The sequence below is a fragment of the Tasmannia lanceolata genome, unplaced genomic scaffold (assembly GCF_043159265.1).
Source record: "Tasmannia lanceolata isolate RefF3 unplaced genomic scaffold, GAP_Taslan_0.1 ptg000013l, whole genome shotgun sequence".
NCBI lineage: Eukaryota > Viridiplantae > Streptophyta > Magnoliopsida > Canellales > Winteraceae > Tasmannia > Tasmannia lanceolata.
Genome location: NW_027518690.1, coordinates 45,929,705 through 45,953,982, shown reverse-complemented (window position 1 = coordinate 45,953,982; position 24,278 = coordinate 45,929,705). Strand labels below are relative to the sequence as shown.

Sequence of the window (24,278 nt, the reverse complement as noted above, 5' to 3'; positions counted from 1 at the left end):
GTAAAATAAATTTGAGGCCCACTTTGAAAAAAGGGGACTGCAAAATGAGTTTTTCACGGAATTGCATAGAACTAATTAACCGATACAGGTAGCAAAGGCCCTAGGTAGATGATAAGCTTAAATGCTTGCACAACTGAAGTACCGATACAGGGACCAAAGGCCCTACGCTTAAATACTTGCACAACTGAAGTAACCTATACAGGGAGCAAAGGCCCTAGGTGGTATGCTTAAATACTTGCAAAACTGAAGTATTATGCAGAATTCTGTTACATGCCTAATTGGCCGTAACACAAATAAACAAAAGAGAAGAGTAAGAAAGAGGTTGAAGGCACCGGACCTCCTAACGACTCAGTTCGAGAGGAGCCATGACTCTTCTAAACAAAGTCTCCTTTGCTGGAAATTTCTCATCTTCCTTTCATTGAAATACCAAAATTAAATACAAGCATTAAAGTAGTTTTAGATCACCACCACACTAACCCACTTACATAACACATAGACAACAACTAAAATCCATAACCTAATACACACACCTAACCTCACTAACATGCACATATCAAATTCCCAAAGGTTTCTCAACTTAAATACAAGCATAAAAGTAGTTTTAGATCGCTACCACACTAACCCACTTACATAACACATAGAAAACAATTAAAATCCATAACCTAATACACATCACATATAATCACATAACTTAACCCACTAACACGCACATATCAAATTCCCAAAGGTTTCTCAAACTATATGTTTTGTTTCTAATTCATCTTCATTTGTACAGTCAAAAATCTGTAAATTCTTGAAAACTTTGCAAATTTCTTATGCCTAATTTTGAAATACGGGCAGAATATGCTAAGGATGAGATGTACCCAAGGATTTAATTTTCGGTTTCGGTTTCAGGTTTCAGACATAGCAGATACTGAAATTCAGTAAAAAAATAAAAAAAAACAAATAATGAACCAAAATTTCAGTAATTTCGGCTGAAATTTTGGGAAAAAAACTTAAATCGGTAATTTCGGGCAAAATTTGGGAGTGGCCAAAATTTAAGAGTTTGGTGATTTTGGTTTTGGTCTCAACCAAAATTTCGGTATTTCGGCTGAAATTTAAAACCATGGATGTACCAGCAGAAACCTTACGAAACGGTACAGGAAAAACCAAGACATCTTACAAAACAGTATGGGGAAAACCAAGATATCGCTGTTTACAAATCAGGGAAAAGATAGCACTGCTTAGAAGTAAAGGAAAAGAATAACTAGAGTATCATCTTTCTAATTATTATGCTAACCAATGCCAACTAAAAGAACATTGGTAGCATTGGCTGCAAAAGAATAAATAAAAGGTAAAAAAAATAAAATTATTAAACATTTCAGTTAGTAGGCAAGGAAAAACCAATCACTGCACCATTTCCCATCCTTCAGGAAGTCATTGCCTAACATTGAAAATCTTCTCCTTTTCGATTCCCACAATTTACAGACCTTCATGAATATGAATTGCTGCGAGATTCCTTCAGACTCTACAGGCAAATACATGGAAGTCAGGTCTTTGTAATTTAGAAAAAACCACAAAGAAAATCTGCAGAGTTTCACTAACCAGTCGTTTGAAGGATCTCCCTGATGCTGTTTTCTTTGTTTTCTCCGTCTCTGGTTTGGCACGATCTAGAGCCTGGTAGAGTTTGATAAGGCATGCCTTGTTAAGATGTCAAACCAAAGGCTAGCATATAATGCACATGGAAGACTACAGTATGAACATGAATAACTAGGGGTGCGACTTGGGTCGGGTTGGGTTGAGCTTTTGCGAAAAAATGAGTTGGAATTAACTCGAACTCTGCCCAAATTTAATGCCCATATGAATAACACAAGTGATTCATGCAAGTGTTATGGGAATCTAGAGGGCTATTTTATTGAGATATGAAAAGGCAAACCTGAAAATGTAGAAGTTAAATGAAAGTCCTTAGGCCCTGTTTGTTTTGGAGTTTTGGACTCGCAATCGGTTTTCAAAATTCAAAACAAACAGGGCCTTAATGTAGAATTAAGGAGAAAACAATGGGAAGAAGCCACCCAAGTCGTGGGAAATAAAGTAGAGAATAAGGGAGTTAGGGGAAGAAAGGATTCGGTAGGGTTGGAAGTATAATTCCACGACTCGTAAAATCTTTGTATGCGTAAGCTAAAAAAAATAATATTAATATAATGTGTGTTATAACTCTTTTAAGTATGATGCATACCATCCTAGGTAAACATAGAGATACCCTAGCTGAAAAAAAATATTACCTGAATCAGCGACTCCACACGCCGCCTCATTCTGGTATGCATGAAACCTTCCGAGCACTATATACAAGATAAATATTGAGATCAGAAAAACTTATAGCTCTCCAAAATCAGTTTCAACATGCATTATACTTAATTAGATACATTATCCTGGAAAAATTGCATACTAGTGGGCATCAGCCACACATCATATTTCAGCAGGGAAAAAGAACATTAAGAGGTGTATCTTATTCATCATCAAAATGGATTTCCAACAAAGATGTTAGATTGGACATACATGGGTTTTGTACTGTAGAGTTTTTTCTTGGGAGACGATATTTTCACCCCCTCTGCAGTACGCATTCGCCCCCCCCCCCCCCCCCCCCCCCCCGCCCCATAATGTGAACAGTGGGCAACTTTAACGCCTTTTGACGTCAAATCACGTTAAAAGGGGGGGCACGAATGCGTATGGTAAGGGGGGGTGAAATTATCATTGCCCTTGTTCTTTTATATATGTTTATTAATATCCCAGCAAGGGCACTTTTATCATTATATAAACTTATATGTAATCACTTCAGAACAATTGATGGAGAACAACTTTCTATTTATATTTCAAAGCATGGTCAAACCTTTTTATGGGCTAGAGCAAAATTAGTTTATGAAGCAAGAATAGGTGGTTTCCCTCCAAGGTCAGTCATCCATCGAAGGCCTAACTTGCTCCTTTCTCATTAGAATTGCAATCACCTTCGATAACTGTTCTTTCTTACTCAATAACAACACCAGATCAACTCTTGTGATGGTGGACGACAAAATCTGTCCATGGTGACTTATGACACACTTTCCAACTTAAGAGAAAGACAGATATTTCAACAATATTACATCTCATGAACCTTGGCATGGAGCCAAACTTCATACTCTGCCCAGAAATGAATTCTATTAGGCAGAAGGGTTGCAAGAACCTGGCCAGGTCCTCAAAAATCATGGAAAATAATGTATTATCCATGTATCGGAAGAAGTAAATTATGGGCTGCTTTCGGTGGACTGTGATTCCCCAAGCCACAGGCAGCAGCCACATGAAAATTGAGGCAGTGCTGCAATGATCGAATGATAAAAGACAAGGGCAGTCCTTGTGTTCCAATGAGACACCAAACAACCCTTCTTGTTGGCCTTTTATCAAATGTGATTTCAAATATCTTCAGAAAATCAAAACAAAGCAACTCATAAAAACAAAAGCCTAATGAATAGATGACCTCTAAAAGTTTAAATTATTTTATTTGGATTCTGTTCTTATGCTACCAAAGGATCAGAGTTCAACACCTAGAGTCTAACATGCTCCTTCTTTCTCCTTAAGATTGCTAATCAATAACATCACCGACACACCTCTTGTGATGATGGAGGATCAAAACATACCTCCCTTCCCCTGCATCTAAGTTAGGGTCAAGTTGTCTGTCCATGGGTGCAGGATTACATGTAATCTATCCAACTTAAGAGTGAAAGAGATAAGCTAGCAGCTAACTACAACTTGGGAGATATACTTAAAAATTGGCAAACGGTCATGAGCGAAAAAAGACAGAAGACCGAAGTTGTACGAAGATGGCAGCCTCCAACAGTAAGATGGATGAAACTAAATTTCGACGAGAGCTTGCAGGTATAACCTCGTACAGTAGTGGTGCAAGTAGTCAATAGGGAGGAGACAAGCGTTGGATTTACATGGAACTTATCTCATAGAATAGTGGTAAGTAGTGCTTGATTGTCAACCTCATAGAGTAGTGGTAGGGAGTTTCATTACCAATATAGAGAGAAGAAAGAGAAAGAAGAGAAAGAGAGAGAGAGAGAGAGAGAGAGAGAGAGACGTGAGAAAAAGCATCATTCCCAAGAAATCCAAGCAAAAAACCACCATTTTTGTGGTTTTTAGCTTGGATTTCTTTTGAAGGAGATAAGGGTGACACATCAGCAGACATGCAATGATCAACCAAGAGACATCCCTGGTAGTCTCTAGGGATTTCAATGCTATATTGGAAACCAAACAAGGGGTTTTGCTGATTTGGCACCCAAATGCCAAGCAAAACTCCCGAGCCAACCTGGCTTTTGTGCAACCAAACAGATCCGGGACGTGCGGGCATTGGTGGTGTCCTTTGGGATTCTAGTGGCAGGTCATTGCTATCATTTTCAGGTTCATCTGGAGTATGTGATTCTAACGAGGCTGAAGCAAGAGCACTACTATGGTGCTTAAGATGGTATGCAAATGCTAAACTCGGACCCTTAATTAACGAAGGTGATTCAGCAAACGTGTTGGCATGGGCTAGCAACAAAGCAAATGGACCATGGAAGCTAGCTAACAATATTTAAAAAATCAGCGATCCAATTCGGAAAATAGGGACCTAATTTCAGCACATGAAGAGACAGCAAATGAACAAGCCGATGAATTGGCAATAGAAGGGGTGGACAAGGACGGTGTGGACATTGTTAATTCAGTCATAGATGAAGCTAGGGTGGGGATGGAAGATTAGATAGATGGACTCTTTTTCATTTGCTGTCAACTGTAAATGCTCCAGAGGAGGTCTTGTTCCTATGTTCTGGACTGCCATTTTCAAAAAAAGAAAAGGAATGAAAGAGATATATTTCAACAACACTACACCTCATGAACTTTGGAATTGACCCAAACTGGATGCCTATGCTCCACAGTAAAATTTCTCAAAGTAAATAACGGAGAAAGGACAAACAAAAACTCACAAGAACTCATCCTGGTCGTCAATAACGGTGTAAAAATAACATATTATCAATGTATTGGACGGATTAAAATAATAGACTGCTTTCTGCGGGCTTGATTCCTTAAGACACAGGCAGCAGCTGCGTGAAAATTGGCGAAGAGCTGCAATGATCAAATGAGAAACGAAAAAAAGGATGATCCCTGACTCCCCATGAGACACCAAAGAACCCTTTTTGTCCACCATTTATCAAGACGGATTTCCAATAGGTTTTTTTTAAGTGAAAAGAAAAGCCTTCAGAAAAAAGCCTAATGAATAGATGATGATCTATATATATATATATATATATATATATATATATTTTGTAAGTAAGCTGGGATTGAACCACCGACCTCATGGTTGAAGTGGTCTGTGGCTTTGGCAGTATCAGTTACAAGCCAAGATAAATCATAACTCAATAAATAAAAGAAAGAACGAAACATTGCAAAACTCACCTTCACATGATAACTAACATATGCATGAAACGTCAATAAACTCCAAACAGTTCTGTCCAGTTTCCGGCCTTCAACATGGCGAGGAAAAATTGCTGCAGAAACAAGAGACAGCATTAGAAGATTAACAATAAGAAAGGAAACAAAAAGGAGCTTGCATAAAAAAAAAATTCATTACCAAAGGTAACAAATCCTGCATTCGCTGCTAAAGCGTGAGAAGGAGCACCTCTCAACTCTAGAGGAGGAGATGGTGACCACAGACAAGGAGGGGCATTGTTGAGTCCAGCTGAGCGTCTTGCCTCCACAAATTCCTGAATGATACTTTTACCTTCTCAGCCTAAACTCCAAAACATAAAAAGAAACTACCCAACTATGGGTAAACGAGATCTAACATCAAGGATCTCAAAATTGACAAACAATGTAAACAGCAAAAACCCTTTCAAACTTCTATTCAACAACAAAAAAAAACCTCTTTCAAACTCTTTTAAACATAACGAGTTTTTCAATATTTGGATGAAGATGTTTAATAATAGATTTTATTTTTTTTGTAGCTCCAAAACTGCACTCACACACTGCGTTTCCTCAAAATCCAATAACCATGGTTGATAAGACTTAAAGAGTAATCATTACCTGCAAGAAGGAAGTCGCCAGAACGATATCTATGGAGTCCTTGAATCTCATTGGATATACTATAGTAACCCTTTCTGCCTGCCATAAAACAAAAGGTATTAATTAATCTAATAGACTCTTAGGGATCATGGCTTCCACTTTAGAGAAGAAGCTTTATTAAAAAGCAAAGGCAAGAGATACTATGAGAAGGCCGAGTTGGTCCCACCCACATTTTAATATGATCTGAACCCCTCATTCAGAGATCCCCGCCACGGAGATGACATGACCTGGAAATCAATCAGATTGAGCATTCCCAATCATTGTAATGATAAAACTCGGAAATGAAAAATTAAGAAAAAGTGAGCAACAGTCTACATTCAAATCCTGTGACTGAATGGCTAGGAATGCTTGATTGAATGTTATTTCCAGGTAATGTCTTGTCTTCTCTATGGGGAGGCCCTCTGGATGGAAGGTCCAGATTATGCTGATGTAGTGTGTAGAGCCAGCTTACATTTTTCATCCATTTTCCATAGCAATCAATGCTTCTCATGTTCTCACTCTCTGAAAAGAAAATAATAGTTTCAAAAGGCTTAAACACACCTCAAATTTTCATCAACTTGTAGTATTTTCTTTTTTGGTAAGTAAACTGAGGTTGAGCCCATGACCTTGTGGTTGCAACACAAATCACCTTCAAAATGGAATACGGGCTCAAGCCCATGGAAGGTGTAAGTTTTTTGGTTATATTTTTATCAAAACAAACAAAATTGTAGTTGTTCTGTCAAATATACTGGCTCAACATCAATCATGTCATATCTTAAGCTCGCGAGATGCCAGGTAAATTTAAAAGCTGAACAAGAGAGCTTTGTAGCTGGTTTGAAAAAAGGTTTTTGAGCGATCCCAATAATGAACAAAGAATTCTTTGCCAAACAATTAAAAAAAAAAGAAAAATTAAAAGTGGAGGAATATCTTCACTAAGGAAAAAAAAAAGGGGAAATGATAAATGCGCCCCTTTTCATTACTTGGTACACCCAGCAACAGTTTATCTATGACTGCAAAGGGGCCGATGTACTCCACATTTAAAGGAATGAAGTGACATGATTGCCACGTACAATGCAGCTGGGTGTCCCAAGTGATGAAAAGGGGCACATTTATCATTTCCCTAAAAAAACTTGTCGAAAGAAAAAAATTACATGATCGTTCACCATTTCCTATAAACAAGGTGTATACGCATGCAAGTATCACATAAAATTGATTCAAGAGTGGATAAATCATTACAAAGAAGAATACAAGAAAGAAATTTTACCTGAGGAATAAGGAAAAATGACTCCTTAGGGCGGTGAACAAGAGCAACTAGGTGATCTACATCTGGAGCAACTGTCCTTGAAGCAAGATGCTTTAGGATCACTCGTAATGGTGCTCCCAATACCACTTCTCTCACAGAAGCAATCTTTACTAAAAGAGCATGCCGTTGGTCTGTGTAATGACAAAACATATGATGTTAAGAAACAATAAAACAAACATACCATAAGAGACAACAAAAGTTTAAGAAAAAGATTAATTGATTCAATAAAGCCAAAAGTGAGATGTAGTGGTATGTGAAACATCTTTAATATACTAAAAATGAAATATGAGTATATGACACACTGGTCACAGGTTATCATGTGCATTATGAGAGTTCACTTTTTAGCATCCAAACCAAGATTAAATTTGGAACATTCAATACTATAGTAGTAAAAGTAACCCACAAAGTGCCGGCAGTTCATCACATGCCTGATGAGAACTCAGTTTTTAAAACTGAACCAAGGTTATTTTCAGAAGAACTGACATAACTGTTCTGAAAAAGGAACACGACATGCTTGCTGTTTGCACTGTGAGAGTTCACTTCCCTAACATTTACAGCCCGCCTCACTCAGACCTGACCGAAACACCACAACTTATATGGAGGAGGAAGACGACTATAATGAGGATAATATCGCTGACTTACCAGCTTTTTTATAATTGATATTTGTCATTTGATGTTTGAGACTTTGAGAATAGATACAATCTTACATCTTTTATACATGGGCTTGAATAAGAACTAGATGATTAGTATGTGACAAATTTATTAGCAAACAATTCGTATTATTTTCTTCTCTTTTCTTTTTTTAATGGAAAGTAGATTTCATTAAAAAGCAAAATGGAGGGAGACCGAGATGGTCGATACAACAACCAAAACAAGAAGAACTACATAAGAGCCACCTGCGCTCCCTCATGGGAAGAGAGAAAGGGGAGGAAAAGAGAAAATGGTCAAGGAGGGAGGTAATAAAAAAGCTCCAAAACCTCCTTTGAACCCCCCGGCCCTGGCTAACTTATCGGCTGCACCGTTAGCAGACCTCCTAACATGCTTAAAAGAAACCCTCAATCCTCCACCCAATCTCCACGAGTAAGATGAGATCCTCTTAGCTAGCAAATCACATAGAATCTAGCCAATCTCCACTGTTAGCAAACAATTCATATTATGATTTTGAATACTAATCACAGTGGTTACTATGTAAATTAATGAATTTGAATAAAAGAAAATGAATAATTGGCTATCTTATTATCTCTAATTTGTTTATATTTTTTATACACGGGTTTTTTTTTTATATGTCAGTGTGTGCGCGTGTGTGAATCTTACTATTTAAGATTCAATTCCAATTTTCAAAACATTGTATGCATTCATGAAGTATAGAGGATACTCAAGTCATGTTGAACATGCAAAGCAATTACCAAATCAATGAAGGGATTCAAACAGTAGATCCACCCAGATACCAATGCTGATAAAACAGAAAAAAGCTTTAATTATGAGTCGAATTAATATTAGAAAGGAATGGAAGAAGAATATATTCCACCTAGATTAAGCTAATGGAAATGACATGAAACAACCAGCCGCCCACAAGCCACCCAAGACCAATTTAGAGCTTAAAGGGTGCGATCACCATTGAGTTTTTTGAAATCTCTGTATCGGTTATCGTAGTTGGAGGTTTTCCCAACTAACTTCTCGTGAGCTTCAAGGGCTTTCATGGATCTCTCTCAAGTTAGGCTTACTTCCTTCTTTCCTTTCTTATACTCGGTAAAGTTTTAGCATTCCTGTGTGTTCATCGGTATTTTGGCCTAGTTTAGTCTAGCCTCTCCTCAAGGAGGGAAAAAGAAGAAGCAATCCTTACCCCTTTCTAAAAAGAGCCCCACCTTACTGAAGCTCAGCTGCAAGCTGAATACTCTTTGCACCTAAAACGAACCACACTCACATGCAAGGAGATCTAGCCCAAAAGAACAGTCTTCTGGCTCTCTTAATAAGTGGCGAACCATGAAGAAACCTGTTGAATCCTCCATTGCACTGCCCTTTAATACCCATATCTCTCTCTTAACACAAACAATACAAATCATCCGCCCTTGCTCACAACTTTGACCCATTCATGGGTGCTCCTCTCTTTGGTGGGACAACCACCACATTTGGAAACCCTCAGGACCCAGCCAACCCCCACAATAGCCATCCATCTCTATGAGCATTTCAAAATTTTGTCCCATAGAACCCTCGACCACCAATCCAGCCCAATCCGCCAAAAGATCAATCTTGGACTCATCCCTGGCCAAGTCCGCCTTAGGCCTGAAAAAAATCCTTCTTTTAGCTTCATGTGACAGCACCTACTGCATCCATTCATCTCTGGCCTGCTGCCCCTGTGCCACCCATATCTAATAAACTACCCTCACTTGTGAAAATTCCCGCTGAACAACCCTCTTCTTTGGCCTTAAGTCTCCCCCTTCTAGCTTAGCCAGCTGCCCCATCCTACAGAAACGAGAATGGAAAAAATCTTTAGTGACGCCTGTACTAATACCCCCTTGGGAACTCCCCTTGCGCTGGCTGAACCCAATGCGAGCTATGGTCCTGAAGGCCTCTGATCTTGGAGCTTGTTATTCTCAAATATAAAGAAATCCCCTTCCTTTACAGGATTCGGATTTTATTAATCCAAACATAAATTTGGGAGGGATCAAGAAATTTGTTTTCTCGAGTAAAGAGATCGAAGAAACCTCAAGGAATTCGACACTTCTTTGGAAAACAGCTCTACTTCCCTTCACTCAAGGCTTTCCTCGAAGGAAAATGAAAAACCAGCAGGTCCTTTGAACTAATTGGCCTGCTAAATGGGTTCTTTCTATTCAAGTTTATCAATTGCGGATTGTCAGCACAACCGGAAGAGCAATGATATTGACAAGTTGAATGCTACTTAAAAAGCATAAACTTACAACAATGCCAGTGTGGGACAGGCTCCCTGCCGCAAGACAAAAAAGGAAGAGGGCTATAAAAGAAGATTCTGATCCTATATAATTGGATTTAGGTCAATATTGGATCTAGGCAATGGAATAGATAAAGGAATAAGTTAAGACTTAAATGTTTAAAGAGATTAAACATTCTGGAACTAAAAGTTGCAACAATAGCAATTATGGAATTGTAGATAAGGAAAAGCGTGGAAACAATTCAGATTCAGGAATAAGGATCTAAGCATTAAAGTTTGGTTGAATGGTTGTCATGGGGATTTTCACAATGAGGTATGGTATGCCAATTTAAAACTCTAGAACTAGTCGTGGGATTGGAACTAGGATTATAACAATCCTAGATGAATGGAAATGGATGGATGGAAGATGGAATGAAACATGTTGAATAGAGAAAGACAAAAGATGAATAAAAATAGAAAACACAAGACATCGATGGAAAGTTGCAGAACTAAATACCACGAGTAATTAACAATTGATAGAGATACTAGAACTATCAATAGGAATCGAAAAACAACAGAAAAGAGATAGACCATATCCCCTCACCACGTGTAGGACTTATCTAGAATAAAGTCTTACTAATCCAGAAAGAAACAGATTTTTACTGGAAGAATAGGAAGCTAATTCAAAGATAGATAAAAACAATAGGTACTGAGAAAGTAAACAGAGATAAGATAAAATGTAGCATTTTACCACGTACGCAGCATCTCCCACATGTAAGAGTCACACTTGATGGAGTCATACCACGAATATAGAAAAGAGTCACACTTTTCCATAAGAAAACTGTGTTCTTGAAAACAGAGCTCGGACAAGAATGCAGGCTAGGACAAGAACGCCTCGAAAACTGTGCTCTTGTCCGAGCCTGCGTCATTGTGCTCTACCTGTGTTCCTTTCAATGCTCCTTCAAAACCAAGTGGGTGGTCCCCGTGGGCCCACTTCATCACATGCTTCAACAACAAATCTATAACCTCCTCTTCTTGGAGTTGATCCTCATCATTTCTTCCCAGATTTAAAAGAACTTGTCTCCAACAAGTGATAGCCTGCTCTTCCTTTGCTCGGGTTGTGTGGAGATCCAAGCTCGAACTGAGCTCCTAGCTCAATAGCAATCTGTACTCCTGAAGGCACCATTACCCAGAAAGTCGAATATGGTTGGATGCCATCCTCATGTACTCATGCACAGATTTTACGCATTCAAACTCACATGTCCAGTCACACCCGTAGAAAACCCTCAATGCTTCCGTACGCCAAGAGTGGATCCCAGTTGCTGAACAAAAAAAAAGGATCGCAAGCAAAATAAGCAGCCTGCCGAGGCGAATCATTAAAATTGGTTTAAGGTTCTCTCAAAGGAGTGGGCCTGAATCCCAGAGATTGAAATCCCTAAACAGGCTGCATTTGAGGAAATCCTGTCCAAGCAAGACCCCCCCACCCCCCAAAAAAAAACCTCCTGCTGGCCAACCCTCATATCTGGACACTTTTGCCGCAGCACCCCTCTCTCTTTAGATTCCCACAGTTTCAATGAAACCAATGAAGAAGCTATCAAAGAGATCTGAACCAGAATTTCTATGGTTTAGGATGAAACCCCTTCAATATAAAGAGTTGGCAGTAAAGGTTAACTGTTTGAAAGACCTCCCAGAATATAGACTGGAGTTACATGTTGATTCCCCGGACCATAAATTGAATGTTGCACTGCTGATGCATTTCAGCCCAATTCCTTGAAATAAAAAATTTCAATGATGTCAATAGGGTCATGGAACATTAGAGGGCTCGACACCTCTTCAGAAAATGATGGTCAGAAAGCTTATTAATCAAAATAATCTCCCAATTATGTGCATGCTATAAACTAGTGGAGACCCTCAATACTTACAAAATTGTCCTAGAGATATTCAGACAATGGAATTATTATGCAAACTACAATCATTGCAAACATTGGTCGTGTGTGGCTCCTCTGGAACCCCACCTCTCTTTTTGACCTTCAGATCACCTTCGAATGTAGGCAGATGATCCACTCCAAGATGACCTTCAAGCCGATGAATAAATGCTTCTTAACTTCCATTTGTGGTCTCTTAATTACCGGGGTAATCATCAAACACTTTGGGCAGACATTTCACCTATCTCTAAATTAAGACACTACCCAGTACTTAGAATCTGGATGGTACATTCGCCGACAAATACAGGTCAGTCTGACATGCAAAGAGAAATTTGAAAGCATAGGAAAATATGTTAAGAGAGTAGCCATCTACCGACTGAAGAAGAGCAATGATGATAAATAGATAACAAATTAACAATACTATCTAAAGGAATGACCAAATACGCTTCTGCTTAGCATATCAATCTCATAATGATCTTGAGAAAGAAACTTGTTGAACCTTCATTTGATGGAAGTTTTGCCAAATTGAGCTTCATTGTGAGGTTAAATCCATCTTTTGGAGGATCAAGAATTTGCACAAGAGCCCCATATGCTGCTTTTATAGCCTCTATGGCACCGAAAGGAAGCCCATTAAAGAAAATAGTTTCAGGAGGCGGTGTGGGCAATGACACTGATAGCAGCATAATATGTGGATTCTTCGTTGAAAACTGCAAGGTAGAATAATTGTTAAGTGAAACATGAAGAGCTGTATTTTACGAATGATTTATATAAAGTGGGGAAAACAATAGTAAGCATGATACCTTCAGTAAACGGGAGAGGCGTGGGGGGGTGTGTGTGTGGTGGTGTGGTGGGGGGGAGGTGATTTTTCTTCATGGACCATCCATAACAGGACCCAAGAAATATAAGGCTTGGATCATTGAGCAAGTGACCTCCATTTGTATTTTTACCCACTCATATTTTTCCTATGGAACTTTATCTATTACAAGTTTCTGATAAGCAAGGTTACCATCTACGCTGCACTTTGCTTCTAGAAAAAAAAAATACAAGAATAAAAAAAGCTGTAAAATACCTGGATATGATAGCGGACATCATCGAATTCAACTGAATGGCAATCCAGTTCAACTCCTTTCTCTGGACTGCAAGATCAACCCACTAAAACATATAAAAATGCAGTGAATATTGAACACAAAATCTAAGAACCTAGGGCCGATAAGAACTTTTCATTTGTGATGAACTCTGTGTTACGTAATAGTGATTGATACAAAGCCCGTATCACATATGCAGATGATAAAGAAACTTTACGCGGACGTTTGGATACGCGGATTTTAGAATCCAGGTTTTAGTTGAAAATAGTGTAAGAGAGGGTTCATGATCAAGTTGTTGTATGCCTGTCCTAAGAGCGTTTCTTGGATTTTAAGTAAGAAATCCAGGTTTTAGAAATCTCTCCCCCATCCTGAGATTTCTAAAACCTGGAAACATTGGATGATCTGCTGCTCTCTTGCTGTCAGAAAGAAGGGCGAGAAACCAGAAAATGACAGCTGGTCTATTTCTTCTGTCTTCTCCCATCTACAATTTTGAGGAAATCCAAGATTCCAAAATCAGCGTATCCAAACGGCCCCTGCCTTTTTCTAATTTAATATTCTCTCAATTTGACTGTTTTCCTGCACTTTATTAGGAATTAGTCTGAACAGTGACATATGGAACTTTGAATTTGCAGTTAGAGGATTTTTTTTATTTTTTTATTTTTTTTTGAAATGGTGGTTACAGAGAAATTTATCAGTCGCACTCGGCCATTTTCTCTACTCGGCAACATTATTCAACGGGGGTGATCAAGTATTGAAGCTCATATTTCATGGCTTCTAGGGCAATTCCCCATTTCCCACGTGTACAGGTGGATCACCACTGTCCGATCACGCACCAAATTCTTACCAAACATGGGATGGAGCCCAAACCTGATCGCCCATGCAATGATCACGATCAGACAGCGGTGTTTAGCCTAGCCTATACACGGAATTCAAAGCTAAAATTCAACGGCTCTTTACCAGATCAACAGCAAAAGCTTCAATAACATAAAAAAAACCCTAGCGTAAATTAACATAAAAATTGACATGATATTCAGAGAATTACTTCTCTAGAACAAAGGTTTTTAACACCAAAACCCTAGATCATCAAACATACACAACCGATGCAGCTGGGAACCCAATATTCATCACTTTCGACGGGTTCTGAGCTTTGAAATGAGGAAAAAGCATGCAAAAATTCATATAATGGAGCAATGATTAAGAAGAGGAAAGTGATTAAGAAGAGAATTTCCTAAATCAGTACCATATAGAAATATTAGGGAAAGAAAAATGGAAAAGAAGAGTCTTACTTGTTGACTCGATTGAGTAAGATCTGAAGGATAAATCTTGAGGGCGATTGCAACAGTATCATGTCGAGATCGAGATCGAGATCGAGATATGCCTTGCGTTTGTTTTAAGCAGAGCGAAGACGGGGAAAAGTAGGGTGGATTTTGATCTATAATTTGGTTAGCTTTGCAAATAGCGTCGGTATTATACTATTATTACCCAAAGGTATTAAGGTCTCTGTATTTTTTTTATTTTTTTTTTACTCCCACTGTTTTGGGCCCACATGTGCCACGTAAACCGGATCAGAATTCAACTTCATCCATCGGATTGAATTCCCCTAAACTGATTATTGGACTCAAAATTACATTTCCGCCATGTTCATTTTGGATTTTCAGAATTGATTTTTGAGTTCATAACTGATTATTGAACTCAAAATCAAAATTTTGTTTCCAATAATCAGTTTTAGGGATTCAAAATCCAAAACAAAAGGCTTAATCAAAATTTTGAGTCCAATAATCAGTTTTGGACTTAAAATCCAAAACAAACAGGGCTTAAGAAATTGGGATTGAAAAGAGATATTTAGGAAACACAAACTTAGCTTCCATCAAGAATGCAAACAGTACAGAGTGTGGGATCTTTGGGCCATGCCTGGAGATAGATGAATAGTTTCTACTTTTCTTTCTTCTTTTCTTCAATCCACACATGCCAATGTCTAACAACACAATATAAATTAGCCATTGATTTCCTCTCACCTCGCAGGAGATGTATGCTTGAGATAAGAACTTAGTGACTTCCTCTAACTGTATTTTGTTCTCTGCACTTCACTCCACTTAGTTCTTAATCTGATTTTAGTTTGCCAGCAATTGCAATCACGTTATGCAAGTCCTTAAGAATGTAATTGCAGCTTACTCAAATTTATCGGATGGTGATCAAATTCAAAGGATATATTTTCATCAATCAATTTTAAAAAGGCAAGATGACAACAAGTAAGATGATCCAAACCAATTTTTGGCCGACAGAAAATAACAAGAGAGCTCATGGACCTTACAGGGTGTCTTTCCTACAGTGGTCCCTCTTGCAATGTGGTCTTGGCTAACACTTATCCAAGGGGTGGGTGATCAAACCTACATGCGCATGTATTCATGTACAAAGGACAGATCACTGCACCCTGGAACACAATCTCATAGTGGGTGATAATACCAGCATGTTGAGCCCTTGTTGCATATGCCATTCTCGTAGAAAGGACAGATTAGTGGGTGAACATATGGGCATGTTGAGCCATTTTTGCATATGCCATTCTCGGTGAAAGGACAGATTGGTGGGTGATCAAACGGGCATGTTGAGGCATTTTCGCATATGCCATTCTCGTAGCGAGGACAGATTTGTGGGTGATCATAGCAGCATGTTGAGCCATTTTTGCATATTCCATTCTCGTAGCGAGGACAGATTATTGGGTGATCAAAGCAGCATGTTGAGCTATTTTTGCATACGCCATACTCGTAGCGAGGACAGATTCCTGCACCCTGGAACACAATCTCACCGTCAATCCTCCTTGCTTCTCTTTGTATAGTCACCGGATAAGTAAAACAGCCAATAAGATAGATAGATGAATATTATTCTAGCCTCGAAGAAAATGCATAGAATCAATCTTTTTCTTCTTTTTCGCGTGCATGTGTGAGTGGTGACGGTGGAAATTGCAGAGATGATATTGAATTTCAAATGAGAAATGATAGGAAGGAAATGGAGAGGAAGGACAAGGTTTTCTTCCAACCATGCTGTCACATGTCGCTAGTGAAGTACCTGAACTTCTCCCTTTCCTTACAAAACCCTTACTGATTTGAAACCAAGGTGCCTATTAATAATTGATCGATCTCTCTACACCCTCCTTTGTCAAACAGCCCACCATCTCATTTGCTGATCTACGTCCATGGCGGAAAGATGGATTAATTCTCCCACACCTATGAAAAGACATTTGTAGAACCCTGCTATCAGGGGCGGACCCAGGAATTTACACTTGTAGGGCTACATTGGTCTTGAAGGGGGGGGGGGGGGGGGGGGGGGGGGGGTGTGGGGTTGTGGAAGGGGGGTGCGCTCCGCCCCTGCCTGCTATAATTAGGTTCCCATGAAAAGACCACATACATTATCAATTTAACTTTGTCGTAGGTTTCTCCTAAGACCTAACGCCCGTACAATGGACTCATCCCCCCTCCTCTCTAAGACACCCCCTTTCTTTTCTCTCTCCTCCTCCTCCCAAAGAGATCACAATGTTATCTTACCAGGACCAAGCTGTTGCATCCGTGCAAGTGCAAGAGACGTGTTAGTTGTTCCCACTATCTTGATAAGTTTTACTTTCTATGTTGGTAAGTTAGGTCTCTTCTCACACGGTTTCTGTTTTAGAAGATTGGTGGAGTTAGGAGATTAGTTGAGATAGATTTATGTCCCAAGTGTTAGTTTTTATATGTTAGTTTTATCTCTTAGATGTTAATTTGTATCTCTTAGAGTCTCTCCTTATTTGGAGAGACTTTTCCCTATTTTATTGGTGTTGAACGAATTACATGTAGTCTCTATTTACTAGTTGAAGAAATAAAGAATGCATGCTGAATTCTATTCTACACTCACGTGTAAAAACCTGGAGGCCTTGAGTTCCCTCAAAGCAACTTAAATAAAAATCTTTCTTCTATTTCATCATTTTCCTTCTTGAGTATTCAAGATCCGGAGCCTGTACCAAGTGGTATCAGAGCTCAGCCATGGACCAACGGGTGGAGCAGTTAAAGCAAGCTATGGAGTCGCTATCAACTGGCTAGCAAGACATCATGAATTGGAAGACAGACTTGTTCGAAGAATTGAATACCCGTGTGGAGCAAATCATTAGTCAATCTGCTAGGGAGAGTGGAGAAAATTCTCAAACTCCAACTCGAGCTAATGAAGGGCAGAACATTGGCAATAGCGTTTCTCAACCTATCGGATCAACCGGTTCGTATACGCCTAAGCTGGTGAAGTTAGACTTCCCACGTTTCAATAGTGGAGAACACCCAACCAGTTGTCTATGCAGGGTCGAACAATTCTTCCAATTTCATGAGACCCCAGATGCAAAACGTGTATCAATGGCATCCTTCCATCTTAAGGGCAATGCGCACTTATGGTACCAATTGTTAAAACAAGAAATGCCTATCATCACTTGGAATGAATTCAAGGATGGGTTCCACTCATGTTTTGGTCCAAACCAGTTTTACGATTTTTTCGGAGAACTCACAAAGTAACAATAAACGGGCTCGGTGCAGTACTACCAAACCCGGTTCAAGAAGTAACTTGCAAAAGTCGGACATCTTCCCCAAGCTCGCTAGGTCAGTTGTTTTGTCAGTGGATTGCGAGATTCTATTAGAACTGATGTGCAGGACAATAGATCCACGACCTCATCAGCTGCAATTGGCTTGGCTCGCTTGTACAATGCCCGGAACATATCTCAACAAAGGACAAATCTGCATGCCCCTAAACCTGGCGTCCAATCTAGTAAGGCAACTACTGCTAACCAACCAACAATTCCAGTGATCTCTTTCCAACGAATTTTAACCTCGACTAGCATTGGCCTCCATGAACAAACTTTTGATAAAAGTTTAGTAAAAGCTTGTATTACCACATTCTTTATACCATATTTCTCTTCAAGCCCTTCTCACCATCAACAAAGCAATTAATTGCATTAGTTCTCCTCACACTTGCCATACCATGCAAAATGTGGCATTTTTATCCCCTTCCCGAAGCTATGTTGCCCTTGATTTTTTCCAACTTATCTCTTCTCTCAATATAATTTCATCATATTCATTCTTGAGTTTTATTTTTCCTTCAACTTATCTCTTCTCTCAGTATCATTTCATCATATTCATTCTTGAGTTTTTTTTCCTTCCAATGACTAACTCTTCATTAAGTTGAGTTCCCCCTCCATTAAGTAAAGACTATCTTCTTAACCACTTTCACCATAGTTTCAAAACATCCACATCATCGTGGACTCCCCCCGGGTCTAATCCCTTTTACCTTGGCCGTGTTTTTGTCCAATTCTGCATTTTGCTCTATAAAGTCAATCGAGACTCCTTTGACTCTCCCGAGTTATGACCGCATCAACCAAGTACCCAGCCATGTCAATCGAGTAGTTGACCACGTCATGTCGGGTTGAAAAGGATTTGCTTTGCTAGGGGTGCAACTCATGTCAATTTTTGGTAATTCAGGTTGAGCTTTTACAATAAAAACGAGTCAGTAAGAAAGAAGCTGCGTGAAAACCGTTGTATGTTAGCACGGGTAGGGTTTGAGTTGATTCCAATTCAATTTCCCTCCGTATTTTGGTCACGCTTTGACCATCATCAACATTTTGAAACACTGGCTTCCTCTTCTCGAAATTTTTTTGAGTCATAGTATCTTTTGATTTATGATCTTCAATTTCTTACAAAAGATAAAGTCATCCCATCCTCCCACTTTTGTTTCATGTCACCATCTTTTCACTTTTTCATTAAATATAGGATTTTAGCCACGCTAGATATAGTTTAAAAGGACTTGGCTCCCCTCCCAATTCTTCATTTCCAAAAGTAACGAGTTATAGTCCAAGATTAGCCTTAGAGGTATGCATTTCTGGCGTTATGAAAATGTAAACAATTCGGTTTCTGATGGAAATTTCAGAGGAAATCTTGTAAAATCATGGAAACATGTGCAAATGACAGACATTTAAGATGAAACTTCCCATAAAAAAAAGGTGAAACTTCAGGATTGCTAGAGTAAGCACAAATATACATTTAAAAACCATCACAAAAACCCTGGTGGTTTAACAACATCAAACACCTAATGATATGCATCGCCACGTGTGTCTGATAATTTAGGTACAGTCCACATTCCACATATAATTCATATAAATATTTATAAGTAATACATATACCACATTTTGCACGTAATTCATATAAATATAATTGTGTAACACATAATGGCATAGTATACTACTACTAATACACTTACGGTTTTGGTATCGATATGAGCTTCAGTTTCGGTATTGGAGATGGAAACAGAAATATTTCGGTCATTTCATGTTGGTTTTAGTGGGATTTTAATACCATGCGTATGGATATCAATATTCCCAATCCTTTGACATTAGGATCTCTTCAAGCCTAAAAGCTTCAAGCATTAATGGTTGCTTTTCTTTTTCCATTTTTCCTGGTTAACTTTGATTTCAATCTTGAATCCATGGACAAGGTAAAAAAAAAACTAGAATGGTTCGTTTATTATTTTCCCTTTCTCCTAGTTAACTTTAACCAATGCACAAGATGAATGTTAAATTTTGTTTCAAAAATAATTGAAGACAACAAGCTACTACTTTTAAAAAAGTTCAGTTGCATATATGCATTATATGCCCCAGAATAATAACTATATTGTGATTCAACTTGGAAGAAAATTATATCACTAATAATCAATAATAAATTATCTACAAGTCCTAAGCAATATTACAAGAGTAGGAAGGAATGCTACAATAGGAAGCAAGCTTATTGTAATGAGCTGGGGCGTGCCCATTATTACATATATAGTGGACCCCACCTTTTGTTGTTATGGACCTCCCATCTGATAGGACCCATGTTGGATCTCCAATAGACAAAAAATCACACCAATCTGAAAACCCAAACATCCAATTATTTATTTTTGCCATTGAATGTGGACAGTGAAAAAATATGCATAGGTAATGATCCACATTCAACAGCAAAAAATACAAATTATTAGGTATTAGGACATCCAATTGGCTTGGAGAACCAACATATGTCCTGACAGATGGGCAGTATGGATGAATCAAAGGTGGGTCATAGGAATACCGGTATGGGAAACATAGTTTTTTTGTGTGTGTATTAAACTCTAGAATGTAATCCGGTATGGGAAACAAAGTTTTTTTTTTCTAAAAGAAAAACTAGAGTCTTCCGAGGGTGTCCACCCTGAAGTGGATTCTTTTGGATACTTATTGCTTATCTTCCCAATCTACAAGTATCATTATGCTATCAGAGCCAAGGTCCTAATCACCACAGTCTGATTGATAGACTCTCCCTTTTCTCCCCTACTCTTCTTCTCCTCCACTTCTCCTTCTTCGATGGAGATCAGGTTACATCGAACACGATATCAGAGCTCCGGCATCTGATTCCAAGTAGGTATGTTTCTGTACTCGATGTTATCTTGAAGACCACATTGTGGATTACTTTTATGATCTTCATCCTGAGTAACGTCCTCCTCAGACTGTGGGCCAGCCTTCATATGTTGCAACTGATGGCAGGGAGCGTTCCCCCCACCCCCCCATTGCCTTTGTTGAGCATGCCGATCCCTTAGTTGTTTCGTGGCTGATTATGATGAGTTCCTACGGTATAAGGACAAAGGGACTACCTCTCTTGTTTTCTTTCTATGTTTTGATCATGGCTCATTGATTCAGCAGCTTCCAATCATATGACGTAAGTCTGGCATTCCCTCTTCCTTCCTGTCTTCTCTTTTATCTCCTCCTTCTGTTACTTTAGCTAATAGGATTAACTCTCCTATCTCAAGAGTAGGGTTAGCCTCTCTCTCCTCTGGTCTTTCTTTATCCTTTGTATTGTGTGTTCCTACATTTTCTTTTAATTTACTTCCTATTAGCCAGTTAAAAAATCAGCCAGTGATGAACAAATTGCAATGCCTCGCCATCTAAGGTGCAAATAATCAGATTTGTAAGTGTATCAGCTCAAAGAGGATCAAAATGAAACAAAAGGTAGAAGCGGGACAGATAAACAAATACTCTATAACCTAGAAATACAGAATCCCACCTACAGACTACGAATAGAAACAATGTTATCTCATGAAACATGAAAAAATAACAAACAGTTATCAAAATCTGGCAAATAAAACTACCAATCACAATGGGGAACGTACGAAATAATCTCAAGCATTTAGCACAGCAAATCAAGATCAATTAAAAAGAAGGTCATGTGCCTTTACTTCTATAGAGAGCATGAAAAAAGAAAAATCAAGCAGAAGAAAAAAGTAATAAGAAGCAAAAACCTTAACCGAGGACTGCGAATACTGAGAAGGCGTCCCGGCAGCCGCCCCAATGCCGCCTGAAACACTGCTCGCCATGTAATAACCCGTACGATCGGCTTCAATGACATTACTGCCGGAAAACCTCATATTGTCCCTCTGGTTCAAGAACAACAATCCTCTGTCAATGAAAGGAAATTTGGAAGAATTCGAAATGGAAAGTGGATCAGGGATGAGACGGATAAACAAATACAGTATAGCAAGAAATGCAGAATCCACCAACAGAAAGTATGAAAAGAAACAATGTTATCTCATGAAACATGAAAAAAAAAACAGTTATCAAAATCCGTCAAATAAAACTACCAATCGCACGAAATAATCCCAAGAAAGTCAAGCGCCGCATGAAAAAGAAAAATCGAGCAAAAGAAAAAAGTAATAAGAAGCCAAAAACCCTAACCAAGGTCTGCCAATACTGAGAAGCCGATCCAATGCCGCCTGAAAAACCCGTGCCACGGCCTCCAATGGAAATCCTCATACTGCCGCTCTGGTTCAAGAAGGATCCTCTGAAAAAGGCAAGAAAGTTGGAAGGAATTGTTGTGGAAAGTGGAACAGAGGTGGGATTTCTTGAAAGGGGAAAGTTGGAAGAATCTGTTGTGGAGAGTGGATTAGAGCTGGAAGAACCAATCAATGAGGGTTCAGATATAGAAGAATCGTTCGGTCTCGAGGAATAGACTGGAGGAGGGTTGGTCCCTCGGTTCTTAGGGTTAGGGTTTTGTGCAGAATTCTTGTTCCCCATGAAGGAGATTCGAGAGAAGACAAAGAAACCCAAGAAATGCCCGCGAAAACGAGAGCAGGAGAAAGTTCGTTGGGGGGTTTTTAAATGGAGGTTACGCTTCACTGTCCTAAAAAGAGCCTTAAAAAGTATAAAATTTATACTGAAGTCCCTATTTAATACGAAAATTTCAACATTAGAAGGAAGGCGCATCATCCTACAGTGGGGGCGAAAAATATCAATGCCCTAATTTAAATCACCAAGGGCAATGTTTATCTAGAACCGTCCATTTGATCCAACACTCCGATCTATGAAGTTTTTCATAATATGCAGTTCCTCATAATAGATTGTAGGGCTATGATAATCCTCTATAGAAATGATTTTTGGGGCACAACCTATTCACGCTGTGGGCCATCAAATGGACAGTTTGGATCATCCTATGGTGTGGCGAGTACAATACTAATTGAAAAAAAATGAACTATACAGGCTTAAATCATATAAAATCTCTCATTTATAATGGTATTCCTCTAAATAAGTTATAATCATATTATAAGAGCACAATCACCCGTAAACCACCCGCATCGGATAAGCCCGGGGATTCGAACTCGCAGACAATGTGGAGAAAACCCATGACTTTAATCTAAAGAGCCACACCGGCAATGGGGAGCAAACCCATGACTATTCAGAAGATAAAAACATGCAGAAAATGACCAAAGATTTCTACATTTTCACCTTATTTTTTGAATTTCATGGGATGTGCGCTCACATTCTTTCTACTTCAAAAAAAAGTAGAAAGCTGATTTGTATTTATGTCTTCAACCCAAATAATAGAAATTTTGATGCTGATCATTTAACCACGTGACAAAATCTCTAGCTTCATGCAAGGTTTTAAATTCGGGTTTCGGGGGTAATTTCGGTCCTCACCAAAACTGAAATTTTGGCCAAAATCCCGAAATTTGGTAGAAGCGCTCGAAATGTCAGTTTCTTGGGCCGAAATTACCAAAATTTTGGCTTAAATTCTTTAAAGAAATAAAAAATTAATATTTTATCAAAAAAATTGCCAAAATTTCCGAAATTTCGGTTTTGGAACATTTCAGTTTCGGTCCTGACCGAAATCAGCTGAAATTGGACCGAAATTTCGAATTTCGGCCGAAATTTAAAACCATGGTTTTTTGTGAACCATTTCATCGCTGTTTGAGGAGTGAAAATGGTAGAGCAGTTGACAAAAGAGGAGAATCCTAACTTCAAATAAGCATCAATGTGGCACTGCTACCATGATAGGCTGATGTGATAAGTGGAAAAAAAAATAATAATAATTATTTTTGTAGGAAAAACATTGATCATACAAAGAATTGAGGGAGGTTAAAGTCACAAGCCCACACAAGATTTTGGTTTTCCTTCGAATTTGCACTAACAGTAACTACAATTGGGGATTTTAATAAGTAATAATTAACGCTCCATAAATTTATAATCTCTCATATCATATTGCTCATATCATGAATCAACGGTGTTGAGATTGAACCTCAAGCTCAATCGTCAAGGCATCGTTCTTCAACTTGAAGGTTGGAGGTTCGATCATATATTACCTACCAAAAAGAAATAAATCAACTGTGTTCATATGTTGTTACTTTATTATAGTCTTTTATTTCTAATACTTAATACTAAAACATTGAATGTCATTCAAATACATATATCATATGAAGGCCCATAGGAAACATTCTTCAGTCTCTTCAATGAAAATTTGACTCATTTTTTACTTCTCGCTTTTCTTTCCGACAGCAAGAGAATAGCAGATCCTACAATATTTCTAGGTGCTAGAAATTTCTGGATGTGGGAGAGATTTTTAAACCTGAATTTCTCACTTAAAATCCAGAAACACTGTCAGGAAAGCATACAGCAGGTTAATCATGAACACTTTTTAACACTGAAAACATTCCATTATCGA

At 38.6% G+C, this 24,278-nt stretch overlaps 2 protein-coding genes across 3 annotated transcripts; both read right to left on the bottom strand.

The window, feature by feature from the left end:
• Positions 1-1,137: 1,137 nt before the first annotated feature.
• Positions 1,138-14,764, bottom strand: DIS2 (Arp2/3 complex, 34 kD subunit p34-Arc). Of its 2 annotated transcripts, none has more exons than XM_077394916.1 (10): positions 14,571-14,764; positions 13,269-13,335; positions 12,699-12,906; positions 7,349-7,518; positions 6,067-6,144; positions 5,663-5,747; positions 5,440-5,531; positions 2,262-2,318; positions 1,585-1,656; positions 1,138-1,507 (listed from the first exon to the last, which is right to left on the bottom strand). In XM_077394916.1, exons 1-10 carry the CDS (start codon positions 14,630-14,632, stop codon positions 1,472-1,474), a joined length of 927 nt encoding a protein of 308 aa, XP_077251031.1. In that variant the 5' UTR covers positions 14,633-14,764; the 3' UTR covers positions 1,138-1,471. The 2 variants fall into 2 exon arrangements, with proteins under 2 accessions (XP_077251031.1, XP_077251030.1); XM_077394915.1 differs by having other exon boundaries at positions 5,615-5,747; positions 14,571-14,761.
• A 324-nt stretch (positions 14,765-15,088) lies between these two features.
• On the bottom strand, positions 15,089-22,449 carry LOC143889257 (uncharacterized). Its single transcript, XM_077393432.1, has 3 exons — positions 22,019-22,449; positions 21,586-21,720; positions 15,089-16,070 (listed from the first exon to the last, which is right to left on the bottom strand). The coding sequence occupies exons 1-3, from the start codon at positions 22,355-22,357 to the stop codon at positions 15,729-15,731; spliced, it is 816 nt and encodes a 271-aa protein (XP_077249547.1). The 5' UTR covers positions 22,358-22,449; the 3' UTR covers positions 15,089-15,728.
• Positions 22,450-24,278: the final 1,829 nt, after the last annotated feature.

Coding starts and splice junctions, on each gene's coding strand:
- DIS2 (XM_077394915.1), bottom strand. CDS start 14,632: ATGATACTGTTGCAATCGCCCTCAAGATTTATCCTTCAGATCTTACTC. Junction 5,532..5,614: donor TGCAGGATTTGTTACCTTTG/GTAATGAATTTT, acceptor TTGTTTCTGCAG/CAATTTTTCCTCGCCATGTT. Junction 1,657..2,261: donor GTGTGGAGTCGCTGATTCAG/GTAATATTTTTT, acceptor AAACTCTACCAG/GCTCTAGATCGTGCCAAACC.
- LOC143889257 (XM_077393432.1), bottom strand. CDS start 22,357: ATGGGGAACAAGAATTCTGCACAAAACCCTAACCCTAAGAACCGAGGG. Junction 21,721..22,018: donor CTCAGTATTGGCAGACCTTG/GTTAGGGTTTTT, acceptor TTCTTGAACCAG/AGGGACAATATGAGGTTTTC. Junction 16,071..21,585: donor ATTCGCAGTCCTCGGTTAAG/GTTTTTGCTTCT, acceptor ATTGTGTTCCAG/GGTGCAGGAATCTGTCCTCG.